The sequence below is a fragment of the Mobula hypostoma genome, chromosome 1, assembly GCF_963921235.1.
Source record: "Mobula hypostoma chromosome 1, sMobHyp1.1, whole genome shotgun sequence".
Lineage (NCBI taxonomy): Eukaryota > Metazoa > Chordata > Chondrichthyes > Myliobatiformes > Myliobatidae > Mobula > Mobula hypostoma.
The window spans coordinates 83,407,511-83,432,691 of NC_086097.1; the positions used below are offsets into that span (position 1 = coordinate 83,407,511).

General features: G+C 40.2%; 1 protein-coding gene across 1 annotated transcript in view; it reads left to right on the forward strand.

Moving 5' to 3' along the window:
* The window catches only part of LOC134348444 (cysteine-rich motor neuron 1 protein-like), a 262,947-nt gene extending 242,460 nt beyond the window's left edge, over positions 1-20,487 (forward strand). The window contains exons 10-14 of the mRNA XM_063051847.1: positions 308-523; positions 8,984-9,205; positions 11,042-11,164; positions 15,387-15,556; positions 17,991-20,487. Of these exons, the coding sequence (XP_062907917.1) occupies positions 308-523; positions 8,984-9,205; positions 11,042-11,164; positions 15,387-15,556; positions 17,991-18,185 (926 nt within the window). The 3' untranslated portion in view covers positions 18,186-20,487. The remainder of the gene's footprint in view (positions 1-307; positions 524-8,983; positions 9,206-11,041; positions 11,165-15,386; positions 15,557-17,990) is intronic.
* The last annotated feature ends 4,694 nt before the right edge of the window (positions 20,488-25,181 follow it).

Here is a 25,181-nt window from a genome sequence, read left to right on the forward strand (position 1 = left end):
AGGGTAGCCAGCAGGTGTCCGCAAACAGCAAACTCGCCTGTTCTTCTTTGCAGGCCAACTCAGTTTAACATCTCATACAACGATTAGTATCTCTCATAGTGCAGTAATTTTTCAGAACTCCAGTTACCAGTATATATTGTGTGTGTATATCTTTGAAAGAGAAGTCATTTCATTTTGCAGTTCTGACCCCGAATGGGGAAGCTGCCAGTGAGGTTTAGCTAATATAAGATGTCCCAGTATAAAATGGTTGTAGTTGGTTGCAGTAAGTTTGCAGCTACAAAGCTATTTATTTTTTTACTGTCCGCAGATGAGTCAGGCAGTGGACAGCCTGATACGGTGGACCTCACTGTATGTCAAGCTCCCGGAGGGGAATACTATTTAGAAGGAGAAACCTGGAACATGGACACTTGCACACAATGTACTTGTCACAGTGGGCGCGTACTCTGTGACACTGAGGTGTGCCCACCTCTCCTATGCCAAGCACCAATCAAAGAATCAGATGCCTGTTGTTTGACATGTCCAGGTGGGTGACTGCTAGGGGAGCTGTTTGGTATGTATATATTGATAATCAACATAATATGTACTCTGCTGAGAAAATTATGAAACCCCTACTGGCAAACCATCAAAGGAGATTTTCAGTATCATCCTGATATCTGTAGTGCTTCATTTAAACACTCATTTACTCTTTGAGGAAGGCAGTTTGTTGAACAACCAGTTGTCCAGTCTTTCAGCATAAGTATGTTGAAGGGAGTAGGTGCTCTCATGTCATTCTGTGTATATTTATAACATTTTATGAACATAGGAGATTCTGCAGGTGCTGAAAATTCAGAGCAACATGCTGGAGGAACTACGGAGCATCTATGGAAATAAATAAACAGTTGACGTTTCGGGCCGAGAAAATTCTTCAGTACTGGGAAGGAAGGAGGAAGATGCCAGGAAAAGAAAGTTTGGGGAAAGGGAAGGAGGACAAGCTAGAAGGTGATAGGAAAAGCCAGGTTGCTGAGAAAGGTAAAGGGCTGGAGAAGAAGGAACATGATGGGAGGACAGAGTCGACCATGGGAGAAAGGGAAGAAGGAAGCACACCAGGGATAAGTGATAGGCAGGTGAGGAGAAGAGGTAAGAAGCCAGATTAGGGAATAGAAAAAGAGAGAAGGGGAAGGGGGAGAAAGGAAAAAAAAGAGGGAAAAAGCATCACCAGAAGGAGAAATTGATGTTCATATCATAAGGTTGGAGGCTATCCAGTTGTTGCTGCTACACCCCAAGAGTTGCTTCATCATAGCAGTAGAGGAGGCCGTGCACTGACATATCAGAATAGGAATGGGGATAGGAATTAAAATGGCTGGCCACCAGGAAATTCCGCTCTTGGCATATGGAGTGTAGGTGCTCGACAGAGCAATCCCCCAGTTTACATCAGGTCTCTCCAATGCAGAGGAGGCCGCATCGGGAGCACTGGATATAATAGACGTCCCCAGCTATAAGGACTGCTTGGGGCCTTGAGTGGAGGTGAGGGAGGAGATGAATGGGTAGATATAGCATTTCTGTTACTTGAAGGGATATGTGCCAGGAGGAAGATTAGTGGGAGGGACAAACGGAAAAAGGAGTAATGGAGGGAGAGATCCCTGCAGAAAGTGGGGGGGGGAGGGGGAAGTAAGGATGTGTTTGGTTGTAGGGTCCCGCTGAAGATGGCGGAAGTTGCGGAGAATGGTGGGTTGAATGCGAAGGCTCATGAGGCAGTAAATGGGCGAGAGGAACTCTATCATTGTTAAGGTGGTGGAAGGATGCAGTGAGCACAGGAAATGCGGGAGATGTGGGTAAGGACCACATCAATGGTAGAGGAAGGGAAACCCAGTTCTTTGAACATTTTATAATGTTTATAAATGTTGTAACATTTTATGGTGCTTTCCATTGGAATGTGCACCTACTGATGGGGGAGAAAAGGTTGTTAAAAAAATCCATTTATAACGCCATCTGCAATCATTTTCCTAAATGTAATCTCACTTTAAAGCAGAAAGAAACCCTGTGACTGCAGTGTAGCGAGTGTTTTTTATCTTAATGAGATTAAACAACGGTACTCTCATGAAAGCAGGTGCGCCTTTGGGAATGCGTAACATCTGTTTCTTCAAATCAAATCAGACCATACCTGTTACTTTTCTGTGAAGCAACTTGTGTAGCCAATTGTCAGTAAATTTTGAGCTCTTTTACTTCCTCCAGTATATTGTGGCTGTGAACTATTTTTAAGCCGATTTTTGACCTCTTACGCCTGTTTGCCCAACACATGTAATGAATATATATGTTGAAAAAGGCACCTACAGTTAACAATAATGCAGATTAATGGTTACCATGGATATGTCAAAAAGAGACTTAGACAAAAATCCAAGAACAAAAGCTTCTCGCTGTATGTCAGTACATATGACAATAATAAACCAGTTCCAATTCCAACACCCACAATAACTAAAGAATCAGGGAAAAAATCCTGGATTTTCTTTCCAGGGATGGAACAACAGCAAGGGAGAAGATGGAAAAAGCACCATTGGGAATATTGAGGCATTCATATCATTTTCTCCACCATTGTTTAACCACCCTATCACATATCAGTGACTTCATCCAGTGGCTATTTTGTTTTGCTCGTGATCCAGTGTCATTTCATCGGTGCATGCATTATTCCAAAGCTGTAAGTAGTTAGGGGCTTCAGTTATTTCTTTTCCAATCCTAATTTGCTTCACATCCCTGCATTATTCATCCTTGTCTATTTATTAGCCTTCTTTTCTAAGCAGTAATAACAAGTGAAGTACCTTGCTGTACAATGAGGAACGCATCGAACATTGAAATTCTGCTTAATACTTAGTGAGTCTAGTGTAGAGAAATGATATTGATTTAATAAGGGAGCTTAAGGTAAAAAGAACCCTAAGGAAGCAGTGATCATAATATGATAGAATTCACCCTGCAGTTTGAGAGGGAGGAGCTAAAATCAGATTTACCAGTATTACAGTTAACTACAGAGGCATGAGAGAGGAGCTGGTTGGATAGTGACACTAACAGAGATGACAGCGTTGGCTGGAGTTTGTAAGAGAAATTCGAAAGGGGCAGGATCAGTCCATCCCAAGGAAGAAGAAGCACCTTAAAGAGAGCTGAGACAACCATGGCTGACAAGGGAGGTCAAAGACAGTATCAGAGTAAAAGAGAAGGCAGATAATATACCAAATATTAGTGGGAAGCTTTTAAAAACCAACAGAAGGCACTAAAAAACATTAAGAAGAGATAATATGAAATACAAAGGTAAGCTAGCCAATAATATAAAAGAAGATACCAGAAGTTTTTTTAGATATGCATACACCATAAAGGGTAAAAGAGAATTAAGAATGAATATCAGACTACTGGAAATGGTGCTGCAGAGGTAGTAATAGACAATAGGTGCAGGAGTAGGCCATTCGGCCCTTCGAGCCAGCACCGCCATTCACTGTGATCATGGCTGATCATCCACTATCAGTATCCAGTTCCTGCCTTATCCCCATAACCTTTGATTCCACTATCTTTAAGAGCTCTATCCATCTCCTTTTTGAAAGCATCCAGAGACTTGGCCTCCACAGCCTTCTGGGGCAGAGCATTCCATATATCCACCACTCTCTGGGTGAAAAAGTTTTTCCTCAACTCCGTTCTAAATGGCCTACCCCTAATTCTTAAACTGTGGCCTCTGGTTCTGGACTCACCCATCAGCGGGAACATGCTTCCTGCCTGCAGCGTGTCCAATCCCTTAATAATCTTATATGTTTCAATAAGATCCCCTCTCAGCCTTCTAAATTCCAGAGTATACAAGCCCAGTCACTCCAATCTTTCGACATATGACAGTCCCGCCATCCCAGGAATTAACCTTGTGAACCTACGCTGCACTCCTTCAATAGCAAGAATGTCCTTCCTCAAATTTGGAGACCAAAACTGCACACAGTACTCCGGGTGTGCTCTCACCAGGGCCCTGTACAGCTGCAGAAGGACCTCTTTGCTCTTATACTCAATTCCCCTTGTTATGAAGGCCAGCATGCCATTAGCTTTTTTCACAGCCTGCTGTACTTGCATACTTGCTTTCAGTGACTGATGTACAAGAACATCTAGATCTCGTTGTGACTGGGTAATGGGAAATAAAGGAATGGTGGAAAAACTGAGTAAATATTGTGCAACTTTCTTCACTATGGAAGAATTCAGCAGTGTGTCAGAAATTTGAGAGTGTCGGGGGTAAAGGTGAGTGTAGTCACTATTACTGAAGAGAAGGTGCTTGGGAAGATAAAAGATTTTAACGTAGATAAGTCACCTGGACTAGGTGCATTACACCCCAGGGTTCTGAAAAATGTCACGGAAGAGATAATAGAGGCTTTAGTGGTGATTAGAAGGGGGGTCGGGGGGGGAAGAGAGGAAATTATAAGCCAGTTAGCCTGACTTTAGAGGATGCGAAGACGTTAGAGTCCATTATTAAGGATGATGTTTCACATTATTTAAAATAAGTTGAAGTCAGCATGGTTTCCTTAAGGGGAAATCTTACCTGACATATCAGTTGGAATTCTCTGAGGAAATATCAGGTAGGATAGACAAAGTAGGGACAGTAGATACTGTTAACTTAGGTTTTCAGAAGGCCTTTGACAAAGTGCTGCACATAAGGCTGCTAACCAAGTAAAGAGCCCATGGTGTTATAGGAAAGATACTAGAATGGATAGAAATTTGGCTGACTGACATAAGCAAAAAGTCAGAATAAAGGGGCCCTTTTCTGGCTGGCTGCAGTGACTCATGGTGTGCCACAGAGTTCAGTGTTAGGTCCACTGCTTTTCACATTATATGTTAATGATCTGGATGATGGAATTGATGGTTTTGTGGCCAAGGTTGCAGATGATACAATGGTAGGCATAGGGACAATGAAATTGAGGAAGCAGGTAGATTGCAGAAAGACTGAGATGGACCAGGAGAATGGGCAAATAAGTAGCACAGTTTACGTATCTTTGCTTTCAATAGAATTACAACTCAGCACCTATTCCTACAGTCAGGTGATCTGATCAAGAAGTCTGCTTAGATATAATATTAAAACACAATCCCACCACTACCAGTTCTGTTCAAGTAATTGAATCAATCTGGAATTACAGTTAACCTTATGAAACTATTGTTTTTTTTCAAGAAAAATAAAAGTCCACTTCACTGAATGAAACCTGGAACTTTCTTTCCTCCATTCAGAATGAGTAAAATATTAAAAATAAATGCTGGCATTCTGTTACTAGATTAATAAAAACTTGACCAAAGTCCATATACTCAAATGCTTTTCCGTACCCACACTAACCTGACCCAGAGGCACCTGCACAAAAGCAGGCAAGAACAAATGCCAAACAAATCATCCCACCTCAGATTAGTACTGATACAGACCAGTATGGCATGACTTGATCTAGCCTGAGCCATGATGTTTTAGAACATTGAAGTCCAACCTAACCTGGAGTTGAAACATATCATTGAGTACTGTTAAGTTTCAGTTGGAGAGGCAGTTTCTGATTAGATTGGCAGGTAATAGAACAGGCATCAAGAATGAGCATACACTCAGTGGCCATTTTATTAGGTGCACATGTACAACTGCTCGTTAATGCAAATATCCAATCAGTAAATCATGTGGCAGTAACTCAATGCATAAAAGCATGCAGACATGGTCAAGAGCTTCAGTTGTTGGTCAAACCAACTATCAGAATGGGGAAGAAATGTGTTCTAAGTGACTTTGACTGTGGAATGATTGTTCGTGTCAGACGGGCTGGTTAGAGTATCTCAGAAACTGCTGATCATCTGAGTTTTTCACCCACAACAATCTCTAGAGTTTAGGGAAAGGTGCAAAAAAACACAAAAAAAAATCTGGTGAGCAGCAGTTCTGTGGGCAAAAAAAAAATTGAGAGAAGTCAACGGAGAGTGACAGTAATTCAGATAGCCACATGTTACAACAGTAGTGTGCAGAAGAGCGTCTCTGAATGCACAGCACATCGAAACTTAAAATGAGTGGGCTACAGCAGCAGACCACACCGTAGTCCCACTCCTGTACCTAATAAAGTGGCCACTGAGTGTACATTCCATGACAGTGTAAATTAGAATGAAAAATTATGTATTTACAGAATGAAGCATTAAAAGATGCCTTTGCACCAATGTAAATTTTAGTGCCTTTTGGTTTTGTGGAAAAGCATTAAGATTTTCTCTTTACATACCATGTTGCTTAGGTCAGTTTGCTCCAAAGGACCAAAGAAGGAAAATGTAATGATGTGTCTAAATTAAATTTCTTTCTATTATGTAACAGATTTTAAAGATGTATATTGTACTTGATAACATTTCTATTAAGTAGTGGTATTCTGGAGATTCTGTAATCTATCTGCTTCTAGAACTACTGGTATCTGATACTTGAGTCACTTCATCGATTTCCAAGTGATGGTCATTTGGTTCTGAAGCTGTTTGATGAGTGTAATTTTATTCACACCACAATATAACTTTTCAGAAGGTTAATGAAATGCAGTTGGAGTATTTGATAGGTGATACTTGCACATAAAATTTGATGAAGAAAGGATAATTGAACATTTTGTAAGTGGAAAAAGATTCTCAGTCATATAGCACAACAGCATAAAATCTGGCCCTTTAGGCTATTAAGTCCATGCCAACCTGTTTTTCAGATTAATCCCATCTACCCGCACCCAGACCATAGCCCTCTGTACTCTAATCCATATATATGTATATATACAAATTTCTCTTAAATTTTGCATTTAAACCTGGATCTACCTCTTTTGCTGGCACCCTCTGATTGAAGAAGTTCTCCCTCAGATTCCCCTTAAATATTTCACCTTTCACACTAAACCTCTGATCTGTAGTTCTAGTCTCACCCAACCTCAGGGGGAAAAGCCTGCATCTATTTACCCTATCTATATCCCTCGGAATTTTGTATGCCTCTGTAAGATCTCCACTCGTCCTCCTTTGCTCCAGGGAATGAAGTCCTAATCTATTGAATCTTTCCCTATAACTCAGTTCCTCAAGTCCTGGTAAATCCATGTAAATTTTCTCTGCACTTCTTAAAGCTTATTGATGTCTTTTTTCCTGTCAATGGGTGATCAGAACTGCACAGAATACTCCAAATTTAGCCTTACCAATGTCTTATACAACTTCAACATCACATCCCAACTCCTAAACTGAGAATTTTGATTTATGAAGGCCAATGTGCCAAACGGTCTCTCTACCTGTGACACCACTTTCAAGGAATTATGGATCTGTATTCCCAGATCACTTTGTTCTACTGCATTCCTCTGTGCCCAACCATTCACTGTATAAGTCGACCCTGGTTGGTCCTGCTGAAGTGTAATACTGCAGTCTTGTCTGCATAAAATTCCATCTCCCATTTTCCTAGCTTGTCCCGATCCTGCTCCAAGCTTTGATAGACTTCCTCAAAATCCATTGGGCCCCCAAATCTTGGTGTAATCTGCAAATTTTCTGATCCAGATTATCACATTATCACCCAAATCATTAATATAGATGACAAACAACAAGGGAACCAGCACCAATCCCTGTGGCACACCACTAATCACAAGCCCCCAATCAGAGAGACCGCCATCTGCTACTGCTCTCTGTCTTCTTTCACTAAGCAAATGCTGAATTCAATTTACTGCTTCATTCTGAATGCTAAATTACATAACCTTCTAGACCAGCCTCCCATGTGGGACTTTGTCGAAGGCCTTGCTTAAGTCCATGTAGATTTCCTTCAATAACCTTCCTCACAAGCACGCAAAAACTCTGTAAGATTGATTAGACACTATTTACCTTGCAAGACGTCATTTTGACTATCCCTAATCAGTCCCTGTCTATCCAAATATTTATATATCCTGCCCCTTGGGATACCCTCCAATAATTTACCCACGACTGATGTCAGGATCACCAGCCTATAATTTCCCAGCTAATTTTTTAGTGCTTTTCTTGTGAACAATAGAACAATATTTGCTCTCCTCCAGTCTTCTAGCACCTCAGATGTGGTTAAAGACATTTTAAATATCTGTGCCAGGGCTCCTGCAATTTCTGTACGTTCTTCCACTGTTAATTTCAGCAGTCATTTATCAAGCAAGTTTTCAAATATGGTTTGTCAAGTAATTAAATCACAAACAAAAAGAGCAAGTGAAGTTGGGAAAAGTTTGCACCCCTTGAAAAAGAGTGCATACAATCGACAAGCAACTATCTTCTATACAGTATAGGTGTAATAGTGCCAATGTGTTGAATAATATTAACAGTTAACTAATTCCCTTTTTTTATGTTGCTTTATAAAACTATCAGATCTAATATGGATCAAAGAAATTTAGCAATGTTGCTCCATTTTTATGTCTTAATGGAGTAATTTTCTAAGTATCTAAAGACAAACAAAAAGACTTCCCGGTATCAGTCATGCCAATGAATGGTCTCCAAGATTTCAACAGCTTTTAAAAAAATATTTTTGAATGCTTTTGTTGAGAAGAACTGTAAGATTATGATTTGCCTCAGCAGTTTTCCCAATAATGTTTCATGTTGTCATGTTTAATGGTGTTACCTGAATGAATGCATAATAATATAATGAGACTTTGATGAGTGCAGTAGAGTGACGATGAATATTCATCATGTAATATAATTTGTGATTGCAGTTCATTATTAGACCTAGAGATACCTCAAAGTTTATGTTAGTCAGTTATCAGCACTGTGTTTGAGCCTCCATTTCAACATCACTATGATTTCATAGACTTCACTTTTGCAAGCATGACAGATGGACAGATACAATTTGCTGCACTAGATCATCAAGAAAAATTTCTGCAACTGAGCAAACAGCTTGATTTTTATCATTCATGTTTCCTGAACTTTTGGTACTCCTTATTTTTCATTATTCAAAGCCATTCAATAGACATAAAATTAAGTCTTTACTCATAGTATATGTTCTTTGTGTCTCAAATCTAAGATATGTTTCTTAAAATTTTCTTCGCAGAAGATCAGTTGAAAACCCTGTTGTTGACCAATGGCAGTGAGTCTGGATATTGTATGTCCAGTGATGGAGATATTCTGTTAGTTGGAGAGTCTTGGAAGCCAAACGCCTGTACAAGCTGCATATGTGGTGATGGTGCCATTCAGTGTTTCTCTCAGACATGTCCAGCTGCTTTATGTAGGCTGCCAGTTCTAAGGAAAGGACAGTGTTGCCCCTATTGTTTGGGTAAGTAAATTGCCTTTGTGCCCCCAATACATTGAAAGTCATTTCTTTGGATAAATATTTTTCCTATCCTGTCAAGGAGAAATTATTATGGAAGGTCAGGCCATGGCAAGCATTTTTATCCAGTTTCAAACACTCATGTTGTTTATCATTGTGGTGTAGTTGGATGATTGCATTAATGTCTTGTAGTGAATCGTGTGACAATCTAACTAAGCAAATTCAAGAGTAATTAATCCAACTTAGTTAAAACAAAAAGTCCAGAACTGGAAAATAATTTAACAAAAATGGTTAGATTTTGAAGTTGATATAAATAATCATCTTTGCTGTCTTATAATTTTGTTGATATATTTTGGAATCCACTCTCAAAGAAGTATTTTAAGCGATAAATTTGCGCAAGTTTAGGATGCAGGAAGATTCCAAAATCATCATGTATGATGAGAATGAAATTCTTTAATAGGAATTACACTTATCAACTATTTAGCTTTTTACTTTTACTTTAAATTCCTAATATCTACTCAGATTGGAATAGGGTAGGCACAGATTACATGACTACCAGATTTTGAAATGTTGGAGCATATGTACATTTCAGCCTGTGATGTCTGTACTGGGTATGATGCCAAACTTCCTAATGCCTACACAGTACACATATTCTCTCCATTCCTGCATAGTCATGTGCCTATTTAAAAGCCTCTTGAACGCCACTGTTATATCTGCTGCCATTACCACCCCTGGCAGTGTATACTGGGCACCTTTCACTCTGTGTTTAAAAAAAAAACTTACTCTGTACATTTCCTTCAACACTCCTCCTCATTTTAAAGCTATGTCCCCTAGTATTCAAAGTATATTTTATATAATCAGGAATAGTCTGCCACCTTTAAGAAATCGTGTTCATCTTAGCAAATGTCTCAGTTCCATCTCTTTTGCTCTCCAGGGAAAGACTGCTAAGTTAATTTATTTTGTTGCTGCCCCCTCCTACTAAATTAATATTACAAACATGATACATTTCAGCTGGAAAGCTTTTCCTGACTTTATTTTGACGTGTAACTTCCCAATGAAGAATTTATATTTTATCCAATACTTTAGCAGGTTTATGGAAAAATTACAAATGCATTCACAGGCAGTAAAATATTGTCAGAAGTAATTAAATTTGCTGTTAGATTGTAGATTAAAACCAGGCAAATACAGTGGAGTGGTTGGTAGATTGGAAGAAAATGTAGGAATGAGTAAGTTTTGTGCATACAAGATCCCGTAAAAAGTTGGAGTTTGAAATACCCTGCCAAGTTTTTGGTGCAGAATTTGTTGCATTCTCTGTGTGCACCTTTTATTCTATTGAGAGTGAATTAACGGAGTTAATTGAAAGGGGCAACAAAGAATTCCTCTTCACATGGGTTTTAGTTTCTCACAAATAACTCGAGCCATATTAAGGAGGATAGTTTTGTTTTAATATGCTTTACTACTAGTGCACTGAAAACTTGCTTTATTTCATCCTCAAGCTCTCAAATTTTTCTGGAGAATTTTGTCAACTGAGCATTAAGTAAGCTCAGATCAGCTATATATTTAATGTAAACTACCAGTATGCGAATGGTAGGTCATAACTACTGCTTGGGCCCCTAATGAGAAATGGATGTAAGGGATGGAAGCCAAGAGATTAGATTGAAAAATCAGATAAAGCTGCTGTGACTTGCTGGAAAATAATTCCATTTTTCAACCCAGTGAATCTGAGAGTTGCATTCTTTAGCAATAATAATGATTGACACCAAAATGCAGGAGATGCTCAGTAGTCTTCCTCTCTTTATGAAGAACTTCTTTCATTTATTGCCAATTTTTCCTTGTTTTAAGACATGCCAACAGTTTCTTCACCAACAACAGAGGCTGCTGATATATCACCGGAGAAGTCAACTGAACGAAAGGATAAGGGGGTACCTCCACCATCTGTTCAGCCTGATTTATCATTATTCACAGGTAAAGGAAAACTTGATCACAAGCCATTGAGCTGTAGATTATTTTCAGTAAAATGAACAAAGCAGTCCTCTTATAATGTTTCTAAAATTATGAGTTAGGAATATAGTTTGAGTTAATAACTCTTGCTGTGTAGTTTGGTCAACTGATGAATTGGATTTATTTATGTAAGCTCTTTTTCTTTTAAAAGTGCCATATTTACACTCAGTGACTATTTTATTGGGAACCTAATTAAAGTGGCCACTGGGTGTATATTCATGGTTCTCTGCTGCTATAGCCCAACCACTTCGAGGCTCAATGTGTTGCACATTCCCAAATCCTCTTCTGCACACCACTGTTGTAACACCTGATTACAGTATTTGAGTCACTGTGACCTTCCCGTCAGCTTGAACCTGTCTGTGGATTCACCTCTGGCCTTGCTCATTAACAAGGCATTTTTGCTCAAAGAACTGCTGCTCACTGGATGTGTTTTGTTTTTCACACCTTTATTTGTAAGCTCTAGAGTCTGCTGTGCTTGAAAATCCCAGGAGAACAGCAGTTTCTGAGATACTCAAACCACCCGGCTGGCACCAACAATCCTTTCGTGGTCAGAGTCACTTAGGTCACATTTCTTCCCTATTTTGTTGTTTTATCTGACCAACAACTAAACCTCTGGACTACGGCTGCATGCTCTTATGCAATAAGTTGCTACCACATTAGATTAGATTAGACTCAACTTTCTTGTCATTGTGCCGAGTACAGATAGAAAGCCAATGAAATGCAGTTAGCATCTGACCAGAAATGCAAAGAATAGTGTTAGTTACAAAATAACTGCAAATAAAAAGTAAGTGCTACAGCACACAAATATAAAAGTACTGAGACAGTACAATATGGGTGCAATACTGCTTAGTGCTGTGATGTGAGATTCAGCAGGGTCACAGCCTCAGGGAAGAAGCTCTTCCTGTGCCTGCTAGTGTGGGAGCGGAGGCTCCTGTAGCGCCTACCGGATGGAAGGAGAGTAAAAAAAATCCATGGTTAGGGTGAGATGCATCCTTGATAATGCTTTTTGCCCTGCCTAGGCAGCGTTTATAGTAGATGTTCTCAATGGTGGGCAATTGGGTGCCGATAATCCGCCGGGCAGTTTTCACCACATGCTGGAGTGCTTTGCGGTCCAATACGGAACAATTGCCATACCACACTGAGATACAGTTGGTGAGTATGCTCTCAATGGTACAGCGGTAAAAGTCTGTCAGTATCCTGGGACAGAGGTGAGCTTTCTTGATGCTTCGCAGGAAATAAAGGCGCTGTTGTGCCTTTTTGATCAGGATGGAGGAGTTCAGGGACCAGGTGAGATCTTCGGAAATGTGGACACCAAGGAATTTGAAGCTTGATACGCACTCCACTACAGCTCCGTTGATGTAGCTGGGGACGTGAGTGTGGCTCCTAGCATGCCTGAAGTCCACAATGATCTCCTTGGTCTTCTGGGTGTTGAGGGCCAGATTGTTATCGGCACACCACGTGGCCAGGTGCTGGACCTCGTCCCTGTAGGTCGTCTCGTCATCCCCTCTGATCAGGCCAACCACCATGGTGTCGTCTGTGAACTAGATTATGGAGTTAGAACCATGTACAGGAACGCAGTCATAGGTGAAAAGGGAGTACAGAAGAGGGCTCAGCACACAGCATTGAGGCATGCCAGTGTTCAGGGTGAGAGTGGAGGAGGAGAGGTTGTCTAACTTAACTGGTTGAGGTCTGTTAGTCAGAAAGTCCAAGGTCCAATTGCAGAGGGATGAGCTGATACCAAGCTGGCGAAGTTTGGCGATCAGCTTGGAGGGGATCACAGTATTGAATGCCGAACTAAAGTCAACGAACAGCATTCTGACGTAAGAGTGCATAATAGACTGATTAGATATTTGCAGGTAAAGTGGCTACTAAGTTCAAGATTAATTGTCATTCAACCATACATAAATATCCATGAATACAGCCAAACGAAACAGCGTTCCTCTGAGGCTGAGGTGCACAGTACAGTACCAATAGTCAAACACAGCACAAGGCACACATGCTACAGATAAGACAGCAGTAAAATACAGTCACACAAAAAATAGTCCAAGTCCCTGAGTCGTGTGCGTGATTGGTGTTGGGATGGTTAATGAAATAATTATGCATGTTACTTCAGTGTATAGCTATAGTTTGTGTGACATCATTCCCCTCATCCCAGCTCAGCCAACAAATTTATAATGTAGCAACCTCAGACCCTTGCAACAGGCCTGGTTTAGTTTCCATGATGCTCTCAAGGCGCGTCCTCAATCTTGGACCTTATGACTCCTGATTTCTTCTACCTTCCAAGCAGGTGGACTAAGACAGGGACAAGGGCTGTCTGTAATCATTCTTGGTGGGCAGGATATGGCATTGGAATCAGGGTTGTTGAGCTGAAGAATTCAAGTATCCACTCCTACCATTGAACTGTACAGCAAATTCACACTTAACTTTCTTAGAACTTACAGTGACAACGTCCCATTAGTACCATGGTGTGTAAATGCTGTACATAATGTAAAGGGGACCAGAAGAAACTCCTCCTATGAAACAAGTGGAAGAATGTGGCACATTATTAATCACTGTCCTCTGGTTTAGCCTGTTACCAAACCTGTGAAAAACCACCTATTTGGAATCTCATCCACAGTCAAAAACATTTAAAAGCCAAAAAAAAATTAAAATTGCGTAAATGATTACATTTTTAAGGAAATAAACAAGAACTCTAAGTTTTAATAGCATTTAAAATAATTCAATTCAGTTACATGTTTTTATTAATTCAAAGAACTGTGAAATTATTAAAACTTATGTTTGTCCTTCATATCTATCTCTCTATTCAAATGAATGGAGGTACTCTTCCAGCACTAGTTCTAAGCTGTTTGGGCAAATTTCTCAGCGATGTGCTGGAGAAATGCCACAGATTTTTGTTCCACTTCAGAGGGAACACATGCCCGCTAGTTCTGGGTTAAAGCATTCACATGCACATACTTGGAAATCCAATGTTTGGTGACACTTGGGAAAATAACTACAATTCTGTGCGGGAGTGTGGTTTTGTTGGTGAACTCAGTCTTTCCTAGGATTAGTCAAAGAAAAGAGTAACCTATTCAAAGCCAGATGTTCAACAAGCTAGAAACTCGGGTAGTACTTGGATAGAGTGAGGAATCATCTACAGAAATGTGAGGACTGCTTTTGCCCCTGGATGCATTGCTGAATGACCAATAGCTTGGGGTGGAGACAATGGTAAATGGCTGGAGATAGCAGTGTAGGGCTAAGACAATAAGTCACTTCAATAGAGGTTTTGCTTCAGATATTATTCAGTCAGTGAGATTGCAAATAAAGTTCGACTGCTCAGGAGAATCTCCATTGATAGGGATGACCTTGTTGAATGTCAGAAGGAACAATAAACCATAGTCACAAAGGATGCCAGTTGTTAATTTTCAAGTGCTGGGTAGAAACATTTTTGGAAAAACTGTACTGTATCATGAAGTTGTGGCAAGATTGGGAATGGATCAGGAACCAACACTTTTGTGGATTTTGCAAAGAACATGGCATTTTATTAGAATAAATAGGTGCTGATAGCAAAGGGCATGAAGGCTGCAAAGAGTGTTAGTGGTTCAGAAAGGTACCGCTTCAGAGGGAAAGTGAATAGACACAAGAAATACTGGAACTCAGCAAGTCCTGATGAAGGGCATCATCTCAAAATGTTGACAGTTTATTCCCCTTCTCTGGGTTCCTCCAGCATTTTGTGTGTGTTGTTCAGCCACTCATAATGTTGGTGAGAATGAGGAAAGAAGAGCTGAATGATAGTCACAAATACTCCCCCAATGCCGATAAGGAATTTTAGAGTTTTGACCCGGAAACAATGAAGGAGTATTTTATGAGATGTTAATTGGTGAAATTTAGTTTTGAATGAATTCCCACATAACAAACACTGCTGCTTTTACAGGAAGTGCAGGATGAAAGTTGCAAATTCTGGACATGATGTGTATCACATCTTGGTGAGTTGCTGCAGTGTTTCAGTAGTTAATCTGCACAGCAATCACTCTACATGTGTTGGAAGGAGTAAATATGCATATTAGAAAGAGGAGATTTGGAACAAAGTTGACAAAATCTTTTTTGATTCTTTGCTGTTTCTTTGGTTGGCTGGCATGATTTTATTCATGGTTTAGCAATTACAATGCCTTACCTCTTGTATGTTTTCCTTCTCGCATCATTGCAGCAGCCACTGGGAGACCCCCCAAGCAAACTGAAATGGCGATAATCTACCAGTCAGCAGCATGGGTTCTGGCAGCCATACTGCTAACAATCATCACGTTTTTAATAGCCACACTCATAATAAACAGAAAGAAACAGTGGTTCCAGATGCCATGCTACCATGCACCAACAAAGGTAAGAAAATCAAACTATAATCAATGCAAAACTGGTAAGGTGCAGTAGAAAAAAAATCATAAGGATATCCTGTACCCATTATTCCTTTGCTGGTGCTACTCAATTCAGTTAAAACTTTCCAGTCTATTCTTCTTGTGAATCTGCAGTATATCATAAGAGTCAACCTAGAGTTTTGATGGTTCCGAGCATTCGTGGAGATTAGCGCAGCTCTATCTATTGCCATGGAGTGACACTAGTCCACTGACTGTTTTCTTGTATTCACGGTAGTCTTAAAAATTAAGATAAAAACTGAATTGAGCAAATTGGTACTACAAAATAATTATAGTTTAAGTATTAATTTCACCTGTACTGAACTTGGAAGATTATGCAAAGAATGGATTAAACTTGTGCTTTCTTAGTGAGTCTGTGCAAACTTAGCAGTCAAGTTCAACTCTAGAACATGAAAGTTGATTGAGCAATGAGCCAAAGCAGAGGCATTACAATGAACTTCGGCATATCTGGTGATCACTTGGGGAGCTGGGGGGAAGAAACTTTGTATGAAAAGATCTCATGAATATCATATCTTCATCACATTCTCAAGATTGACTGTTTAACAACCACTCCCAATTTAGGCTCCTATGTAAAAAAAAATTATCACCAGAAGGATTCAAGAATTACTCAAATCAATCCATGAGGGAAAAAAGGAAAGGAAATGTAAAGAACAAATTGATTTGCTCATTCATGCATAAATGTTTAGAACATAGAACATAGAAATTTACAGCACATTACAGGCCCTTCAGCCCAAAATGTTGTGCCGTCCATATAACCTACTCTAGAAACTGCCCAGAATTTCCGTAGTGCATAGCCCTCTGTATTTTTCTAAGCTCCATGTACCTATCTAAGACGCTCTTTAAAGACCCTATTGTATCTGCAAGGCATTAAGTATACCATGTTAATGTACAAGAATTAACTTCTTGTGGTCCCAAGTGAAGTCAGTACAGTGCCTCATTGATTTTTGATTTGGCTCCCATTATTACTGACTTAGATATCCAAATTTAGAGTAAACGTTCATCAAATGTCTATCTTTAGTGTGTTCAGTGTGAGGTTTGCAGATTCTGAACCTCAAGATATCACAATGCTAATTAAATGTTTTGGGGTATAGTCACTGTTCCTATGCAGCAGCCAGTTTCAAAGTAGAAACTTCATTGGGGTATTATTGTTATTACTGACATTGGATGAAAGATGAATATTGGCAAGAAAAGAAAAGGAGAACTTCCCTGTAATACTTCAACATATTCCCATTGGATTTTTTTTTTCCCTTTTTGATGGTTTTTCAGTTTAATACCTTATCTATGAGTCAGTGTTCTTGGTACTGCACTGGATCACCAGCCTAGATTTTATACTCAACTCAGTGAACCACAAGAATGGAATTGAAAGTGCTGCCAACTGATTCATGGCTACAACCTTAGCATTAAAGGATGTTAAAGCAGATTAGTCAAATAAGTCAGAATTGTATGGAAATCCTTGAGCTCAACAACATTCAGAGTATCAAAGAGACTTTTATCAGCTTCTCTTGACATTCTATTTGTCTGGTTAAAATTCCAAAACAGTCGAGAAGAGAGTGTTCAATGGATTGATTCAGCACCTACATTGCACAGTACAATAGAGAAAATATTAATCTGTGTGATCTGAAATGAGATATTGGTTGTTTATACACTATTATTCTGCAACTGTTTTAGATTCACCTATGGTGCTGGCCTCTGCACCATGTGAATGTGAATCTATCTAGAGCCACCTGCTCCTATGATTCATTTAGTTCTCTAATACTATTCATGGGCTACAGTGCTTTGAACAAATCTGTTGGTCTTCAAATTCTGATTACACATCCATGGATATTTCTCTCAAAAATGAGATGGGGAAATCCTTAATACTAAAAATGGGAGCCGCAGCTACACGTTTTTAGAAAGCTATTCACATAATCTTTAGGTATTTGGATTTTTTTGTGGGTGATGACCCCTCAAAGTAATTGAAAAAGATTTGCCAGTATATGCAAAATTGCTTCAAAATACTATTAATAAGAAATAAAAGGGTAGGTTGATAAAATAAAGTGGGGGCAATAATTATGATGTTTAGTTGGTTTCAATGATCAGTTTCACATCTACTAGCCTGAATTACTACCCTAGTATACCATTTTGTACCATGAAAGTTGGAGAATCAGGGCCAAATCTATGCTTCTTCTAACCCGTCCTGTAAAAAAACACTTTTTTTATGTTGGACAAACTGAAATTATTCTAATAGGGAAGAAGCACATCTGTTCTATGCCTTCATTCAAGAAAATGTCTTTGAGATGTCATTGTTTGTGTACCTACAAAATTAGTTGTTAATAACCTAAGTATTTAATACCAGCTCAGAAATCCTTTCATATAATTGCCTTTCATCTTTGTTTCTGTAACAGACGCAGTTTTTGAAAAATCCAGTTGACAAACAAACTGTGGTCTACATGGACTCTGTGAAAGGAAACAAAATGCACAGCGTTAATAACTGCTGCAGAAAGGATCTAATGGTGGAAGCAGATTCCCAGTACAATGAGAAATACCGTGTGCGTGCAGAAAAACAAAGCAACAGCCAGCAAAACAAACTGCTTGGATAGAAACATGAAAAAAGTTGGCTTCTGAACTGATGGAGACTTGGCAATAATTCAAAGAGTGTGCTCCATTCACCAGCCTTGCCTCTTCTGGTTTCCATTATATTTTGAGTTAATGATTCCAGCTTGTTATCTGTGTATGATTCAGGTACTTGCAAAATAACAGTTACTTTTAAAACCACATGTCTTTATTGACTTTCCTGTTCACTTAAAATACCCGAAAGAATTAATAGAGAAACTTGCCAAAAAAACGTAATCAAGCCAGAAAATGAACACCAAACTTCTCAGTATCTTTGTTCGGTACAATATATAGGGGGGAAAGTGTGGGGACAACATATGGGGAAGAGTAAGCCTTTAGTCAGTTACTGTAACCACTTTATTCAAAGAGTACTTAATCAAGCAATGGCTTAATTAAAATTGTCCCCCAATGTTATAGAATAAGCATTTTCAAACACAGGTGGATTTTAGTTTGTTTAAAATTGATGTTTTGGAAATGTGGTAATGGAATATATATTTCTTAATGCCCTGAGAGAATATTGTAGCATTTTTCCTCGTGCAGGAGAAATCTTTAAAAATTATCTTTCATCGTGACATTTTTCAGCACTAGTAAAAAGGTAAATTACTGGGAACTGGAGAATAGCTGTAAGCTGACACTTTATTCCACCTCCAGAATACATGCAAAATATTAAAACTTTCAACAGCCTTTCGAGTGGTGGAATTTCTCATCTATTCCAAGACAGCACTGTAAATGCCAAGAGGGATGGACAAATGGTCAAATAGGAAATGAAAGATACCAAATTATTGCTGCAGAAATATGCATTTAACTATAGCATTATTAATATTACAGTTAACATTTGCTATGACAGTGATTTACATGCTGTATCGATTCCTATACCTGTACTCTATAGTTTCATTGTGTTGAATGTATTCACAATTTTTGTTTGTGAACAGTCTGTCATTCCAGTTTGTAGAAGGAATTGAACTGAGCATTGCTGCTTTATTTGACTGGTGACAACAAAACTCAATATAAATGCCAAAAGCAGGAAAAGCTAATGTGGAAAATTTATTATCAGGTTTAAATTAAAAGTGTTATCAAATCTTTGAGTGAACCCTAGTGAACACACCATCAGGGATAAGATGCGTGGCAGAACCAGGAACAGAGCTAAAATATTATTTAATCTGGTTGGAGGAGGATGGCGTAAAGGGGCTGAATATAAGCAGTGTATGAATAATAAAAAGCACATACTGTACCCCCACCCCCAAGCTGTTCTAGCTTCACCCAGGCTTAACATGCAGGCTTTACCCATTTACAGTGCTCTAGGTGACTGAATAAAAAGTATTTCAAAATATTGATGGTGTTTTGAGGTGTCAAGGAAGAGTGAAATGTTGTAACTACTCTATGGTTTATACTCTATGGTTTAAAATGTGGGAGCACAGGGAATATGTTGGTAAGCTGTGGCACTTTGTAGTCAACTTTACTAATAACATTAAGGATTTTAAGAAAAGCCCTATTGATACCAGGCTGTGAGCGTACAAATTCTTTTAAATTGTAAGAAGTTTCAAGTATTTTTGTAGATACTTAGTTTGCAGATAATTGAGCAAAAGGGAGGAGAGTTTCTTAATTTATTTTTTCAGATAGCTTAATTTATTAATCTAAGTAGAATCTGTATAGAAGAATAGCAGAGGGCTTAACAATTCTGTTTACTTCTATTTGTTACTGTGATTTGTAGTCCAATAAGTTAAGATGTGGCAAAGCTCTTTGGCCATGCAATTTTGCTGGCGTGTTATGCTGAGATAATTACCTGATCATATGCCTTAAAAACCTGTAAACCCCTTTGCTGTACTTTTTATGTAAGTTCTTAATTTTTGTTTAACTCTTTACTGTTGATATATAGAGATCTAAGTTGCTTATTTATTTACAATGATGTGTAGTAGCACTTGTAAATGCACATGGCCTAGCAGCTGAGTTGTAACTAGTAAAAAGGCATTTACTCATTTAAATAAATTTTGTTGTGGAAATTGTCTGAATCTGTGGTAAGGTATTTTCCAAATTTGCTCTGAGAAAAACTAATCAGAAAGGAGTAGCATATATATTATAATTTCAGATCCGAGCCCCCAGGAAAATATCTACAGCATTGAGAAATATATATTTCATTATCAAGAGTAATACTCAGCAAGAAAGAGTTTTTCTGAGTACCATTGTGAAACTTTCAGTGTGACTGGGCCTTGTTTTGAAGTATGTTGCAAAGTGAACTGTCTAACGTATATTATCAATTTTCAGTTAATAATCGATTGGTAAAATAAATAGTGTCCTCATTGGAATTTGCATTGAAATTTACTTCTTTTGCAGAATATTTTGGGTTTTTTTGTATTGCCATTCAGTGTTACTCAAAACACATAAATTAATAAGATCATATTATATAGGAGCAGAACTGGGCCATTTGGCTATTGAATCTGCTCCACCATTCAATCATGGCTAATATTTTTTTCTCCAGCCTGATTCTTCCACGTTCTTCAAATAACCATTTATGCCCCCCCCCCTTATCAATGAAGAACCTATCAGTCTCATCCTAAGTCTTTGAGACAACAAAAATCACCACCTTCTGGCTGAATAAATTCCCCCTCTTCTCAATTCTAAAGGAACATCCCTTTATTCTCAGTCTGTGCCCTAGGATCCTAGATTCTCTTACTAATGGAAACATTCTCTCCACATCCAATTTATGTGCACCTTTCAGCATTTGGTTGGTTTAAGTGGAATACCCCCTCATTCTTCCAAACATCATTTGCAGAGCCATCAAACACTCCTCATACGTTAACCCTTTCCTTCCTGGGATCATTCTTTTGAACCCCCTCTGGACCCTCTCCAGCACCGGCACATTTTTCCCTAGGGGGGCCAAAATTACTCTCAATATCCCAAATATGGTCTGAGCAGCACCTTAAATCCTCAGCTGTACATCTTTGCTTTTGTATTCTAGTCCTCTCAGAACAAATGCTAACATTGCATTTGCCTTCCTTAACATGAACTCAAACTGTTAGTCAACTTTAAGAGAATCCTAAACTATGACTGCATATTCCAGATCTTAATATAAGCCCAAAATAATTTATTCAAAGTAATGGACTCCTTTGCTGAAACACATTGAAGGAACTGTAAATTTCATTTTTAGTGCCTTAATACCCCAAAAACCTATCAGGCAAACGGACAAGATTCACAAAGTGAGGACAAAATTCACAATGTAAGTGCCTTTGGAGCACTGTCTGTGGGCCAGAGGGAGCCAGGTTTGACAAGATATCCAGTAAACATATTCCCTAACCCTGGAAATGGACAGTAGCTTCTTCAAAGAAACTACAGGAAACATGTTTCAGCAATACCACCAGTCAGAGGCTTGCTCCTTCCTCTGGTGTATTGTAGAGGTGTTAAAAGTTCAACAAATACTGTACGAGAATGTTGACAGTCAATCTTTGTACCAGAATGGAATATTTAGATTGGAAGGAGAATGAAAATCAGTATCTGCAAGGGAAATGGGAAATTCCTGAAATTCCAAAGCACCAAAGGAACCAACACAGAAAGAGACTTCCAGCTGCCTTCAAATCATGTTGCTGACCCCATCAGAAATTGTGGGGCCTTGTAAATTGAAAATGCAGATAATAATATGCTGTTGCCAAAGGCTTGGAGAATATGTAATTAAAAGATGAACAGATACTAGACTGGAGCACACAAAATACTTAGCAGAAATGGGAGAAATCAGAGAAGTGAGAGGACAAAGTGGTAAAGGAATATTCTCAGAAGAGATGCAAAGACCCAGTAAAACAGGAGCAGGATATAAAAAATTGCTGTAAAACAAGTTTGGCAGCCAACTCAAAGAAAGAAGCAATACATTTCAGGAAGCCACTTTTGATGGCTGTGTAATGGATGTTAAAAATTGCAGGGAAATTGTTTTGCTGTTAAGAGTCAAAGCCGCCTAAGAATGGTGTATATCATATTTGAATGGATGTGAAATGTGATATTTAATGCCACAAAACCTGGGAAACGTAGTGGCCTCAGCAGAGCACTCCAGATAAGCAATCAGCTTCTCCCCCGCCCCCATGCATGGTACTCACGTATGGTGCGCCTTCATTGAAAGTGTAGCACCAGAACCTTAAAATCAAGTCTGATTTTGGAGAGTGAAGGCTTTGAAGATGTCAGCTGCTGGTTCCATCAACAGAGGACTCAGTTCTTTGGACCTTGCTATACATTAACTTGGAATTGTTGAAGATAAATGTGGAAAGCTTGTGAGAGAGAGGAAGGTCAATCCTAATAGCTTAAATGATAGCAGTATCCCTTTTCCTTTTCGAAAGAGCCCGCCATACAAACCAATGCATGTAGGGGTCATCCAACAGAGTCTTTTTAAGGAGAACACCATGGAAAACAGCTTTCTCCATTATGTATGCAAACATGAGAAAATCTGCAGATGCTGGAAATTCAAGCAGCACACACAAAATGCTGGTGAACGCAGCAGGCCAGGCAGCATCTATGGGAAGGGGTACAGTCGATGTTTCGGGCTGAGACCCTTCATCAGGACTAACTGAAAGAAGAGATAGTAAGAGATTTGAAAGTGGGAGGGGGAGGGGGAGATCCGAAATGATAGGAGAAGACTGGAGGGGGAGGGATGAAGCTAAGAGCTGGAAGGTTGATTGGCAAAAGGGATACAGAGTTGGAGAAGGGGCAGAATCATGGGACAGGAGGCCTAGGGAGAAAGAAAGGGAGAGGGGAGCCCAGAGGAAGATGGAGAGCTGGCAAGGAGTGATTGTGAGGGGGACAGAGAGAGAAGGAAAGAAAAAGGGGCAAATAAAAATAAATAAGGGATGGGGTACGAAGGGGAGGAGGGGCATTAATGGAAGTTAGAGAAATCAATGTTCATGCCATCAGGTTGGAGGCTACCCAGATGAAATATAAGGTGTTGTTCCTCCAATCTGAGTGTGGCTTCATCTTGACAGTAGAGGAGGCCATGGATTGACATATCAGAATGGGAATGGGACGTGGAATTAAAATGGGTGGCTACTGGGAGATCCTGCTTTGTCTGGCCAACAGAGCGTAGGTGTTCAACGAAACGGTCTCCCAGTCTGCGTCAGGTCTCGCCAATATATAGAAGGCTGCACCGGGAGCACCAGATGCAGTATATCACTCCACTCAACTCACAGGTGAAGTGTCGCCTCACCTGGAAGGACTGTCTGTGGCCCTCACCTACCACACCACCAGCCTCCGGGTCCAACATATAATTCTCCGTAACTTCCACCACCTCCAATGAGATCCCATCACTAATCACATCTTTCCCTCCCCCCCCCCACTTTCTGCTTTCCACAGGGATCGCTCCCTATGTGACTCCCTTGTCCATTCGTCCCCTCCATCCTGTCATGGTCTGGTCCGTGAAGTCCGCATTCCAGTCGTCATTCCAGTCCACATTCCAGTTCACAGTCCAGTCCGTGGACTCGACTCCGGGTCTTCCAGCTGTCCCTTGTTTTGGTTGAGTTAATCATAGGCAGCTGATTCCCATCTTGGGGCTTGGAATATAAGTAGCCTTGGGGTTGAGTGTGAGCTACTGGTTTGTTTTGTCAATATTTCCTGGAGCAACCTGCTGGTGGAAGGCTGGAGCGGCCACTTGCCATCTTTAGGCTGTGTTGGGGAACCATCCCCTCATGAAGCCTTGCTGTCAGTAGTCGGAGCTGCCTTTGCAGTATGGATTTGGCTGTTTCTCGGGCCAGCTGAGTGGCTGCCAGCTACTCTGAGCTAGGTAGGGATCTGGCTGTTTCTGTAGCCAGCTGAGGTTGCTGGCCGAACTGCGACTCAGAGCAACCCCGATGCAGAGATGGAACTGTCTGTCGATCTTCGGTGTTTGTCTCTTCTTGTCCTCGCCTCTGTGGGACAAGTCAAGCTGTTTTGGATTGCCCTGCACGGAGGTCCTGTCTTGTCTTGTCTTTGCCACTGTTGGGTAAGTCCGGCTGTTCTGCCATTACCCGACAGATGGACCTGTCCCACCTTGGTGTGGAGATAAAGTTGAGTCCCGGCTCTATGTCTATGTACTGTCCAGTCTCATGTTAGTGTCGTGTTAAAGATGAGTCCCAACTTTTCGAAGGATAAGTCCCGGTTCTATGTTGATGTACAGTTCCCAGTCTGTCTCCGAGCTCCAGCCTCTGAGTTATCAGCCTCTGCATTCCAAGACTCAAGACCCCAGCCTGCAGCCTCCAGCCTCAAGACCCCAGCCTGCAGCCTCAAGCCTCAAGACCCAAGCCTGCAGCCTCCAGCCTCAAGACCCTAGCCTGTCTCCAAGCTCAAGCCTCAAGACCCCAGCCTTGTCCTGTCCTGTAGTCATGTCATGTCCTTCCCTGGTTCTGGGGCCCGAGCCCGAGGAAAGACCCAGGTTCTGGGTCCTTGTCCAGTCTTTGGCTCGGAGCCCAAGCCCAGGTTCCTAGTGCATAGTTCCTTGTCCGGGTTCCCTGTCCTTTCCATGTCCTAGTCCAAGTCTGTGTTCTTGTCCCTGCTCTTTGTCTGTATCCTGTCATGTCCCTACTCTAGTCAAGTCCTGTTCCTAGTACTTCATTGTCAGTGTCTGTGTCTTGTATTTGGGTCCGCCATCAACGCCCCCCTTTGTGACACATCCCTTCCCACCAATCTCCCTCCTGGCACTTATCCTTGTAAGCATAACAAGTGCTACACCTGCCCTTACACATCCTCTCTCACCAACATTCAGGGCCCCAGACAGTCCTAGTAAAATCATTTTTATTACGTAAATAAATAACTTGAAAATTATATATGGGTAAATTTCAGAGTTTGAAGATGACACCAAATTTCAAATTGATGAGCGGAAAGAATGAAGAGAATCAATACAGCCTGGGCAAAGTTCCTGAAACCAAGAATAAGACTAAGATATAGGAGCAGAATTAGGCCATTTGGCCCATCAAGTCTGCTCCACCATTTCATCACAGCTGATCCATTTTCCTTCTCACCCCAATTTTCTGCCTTCTCCC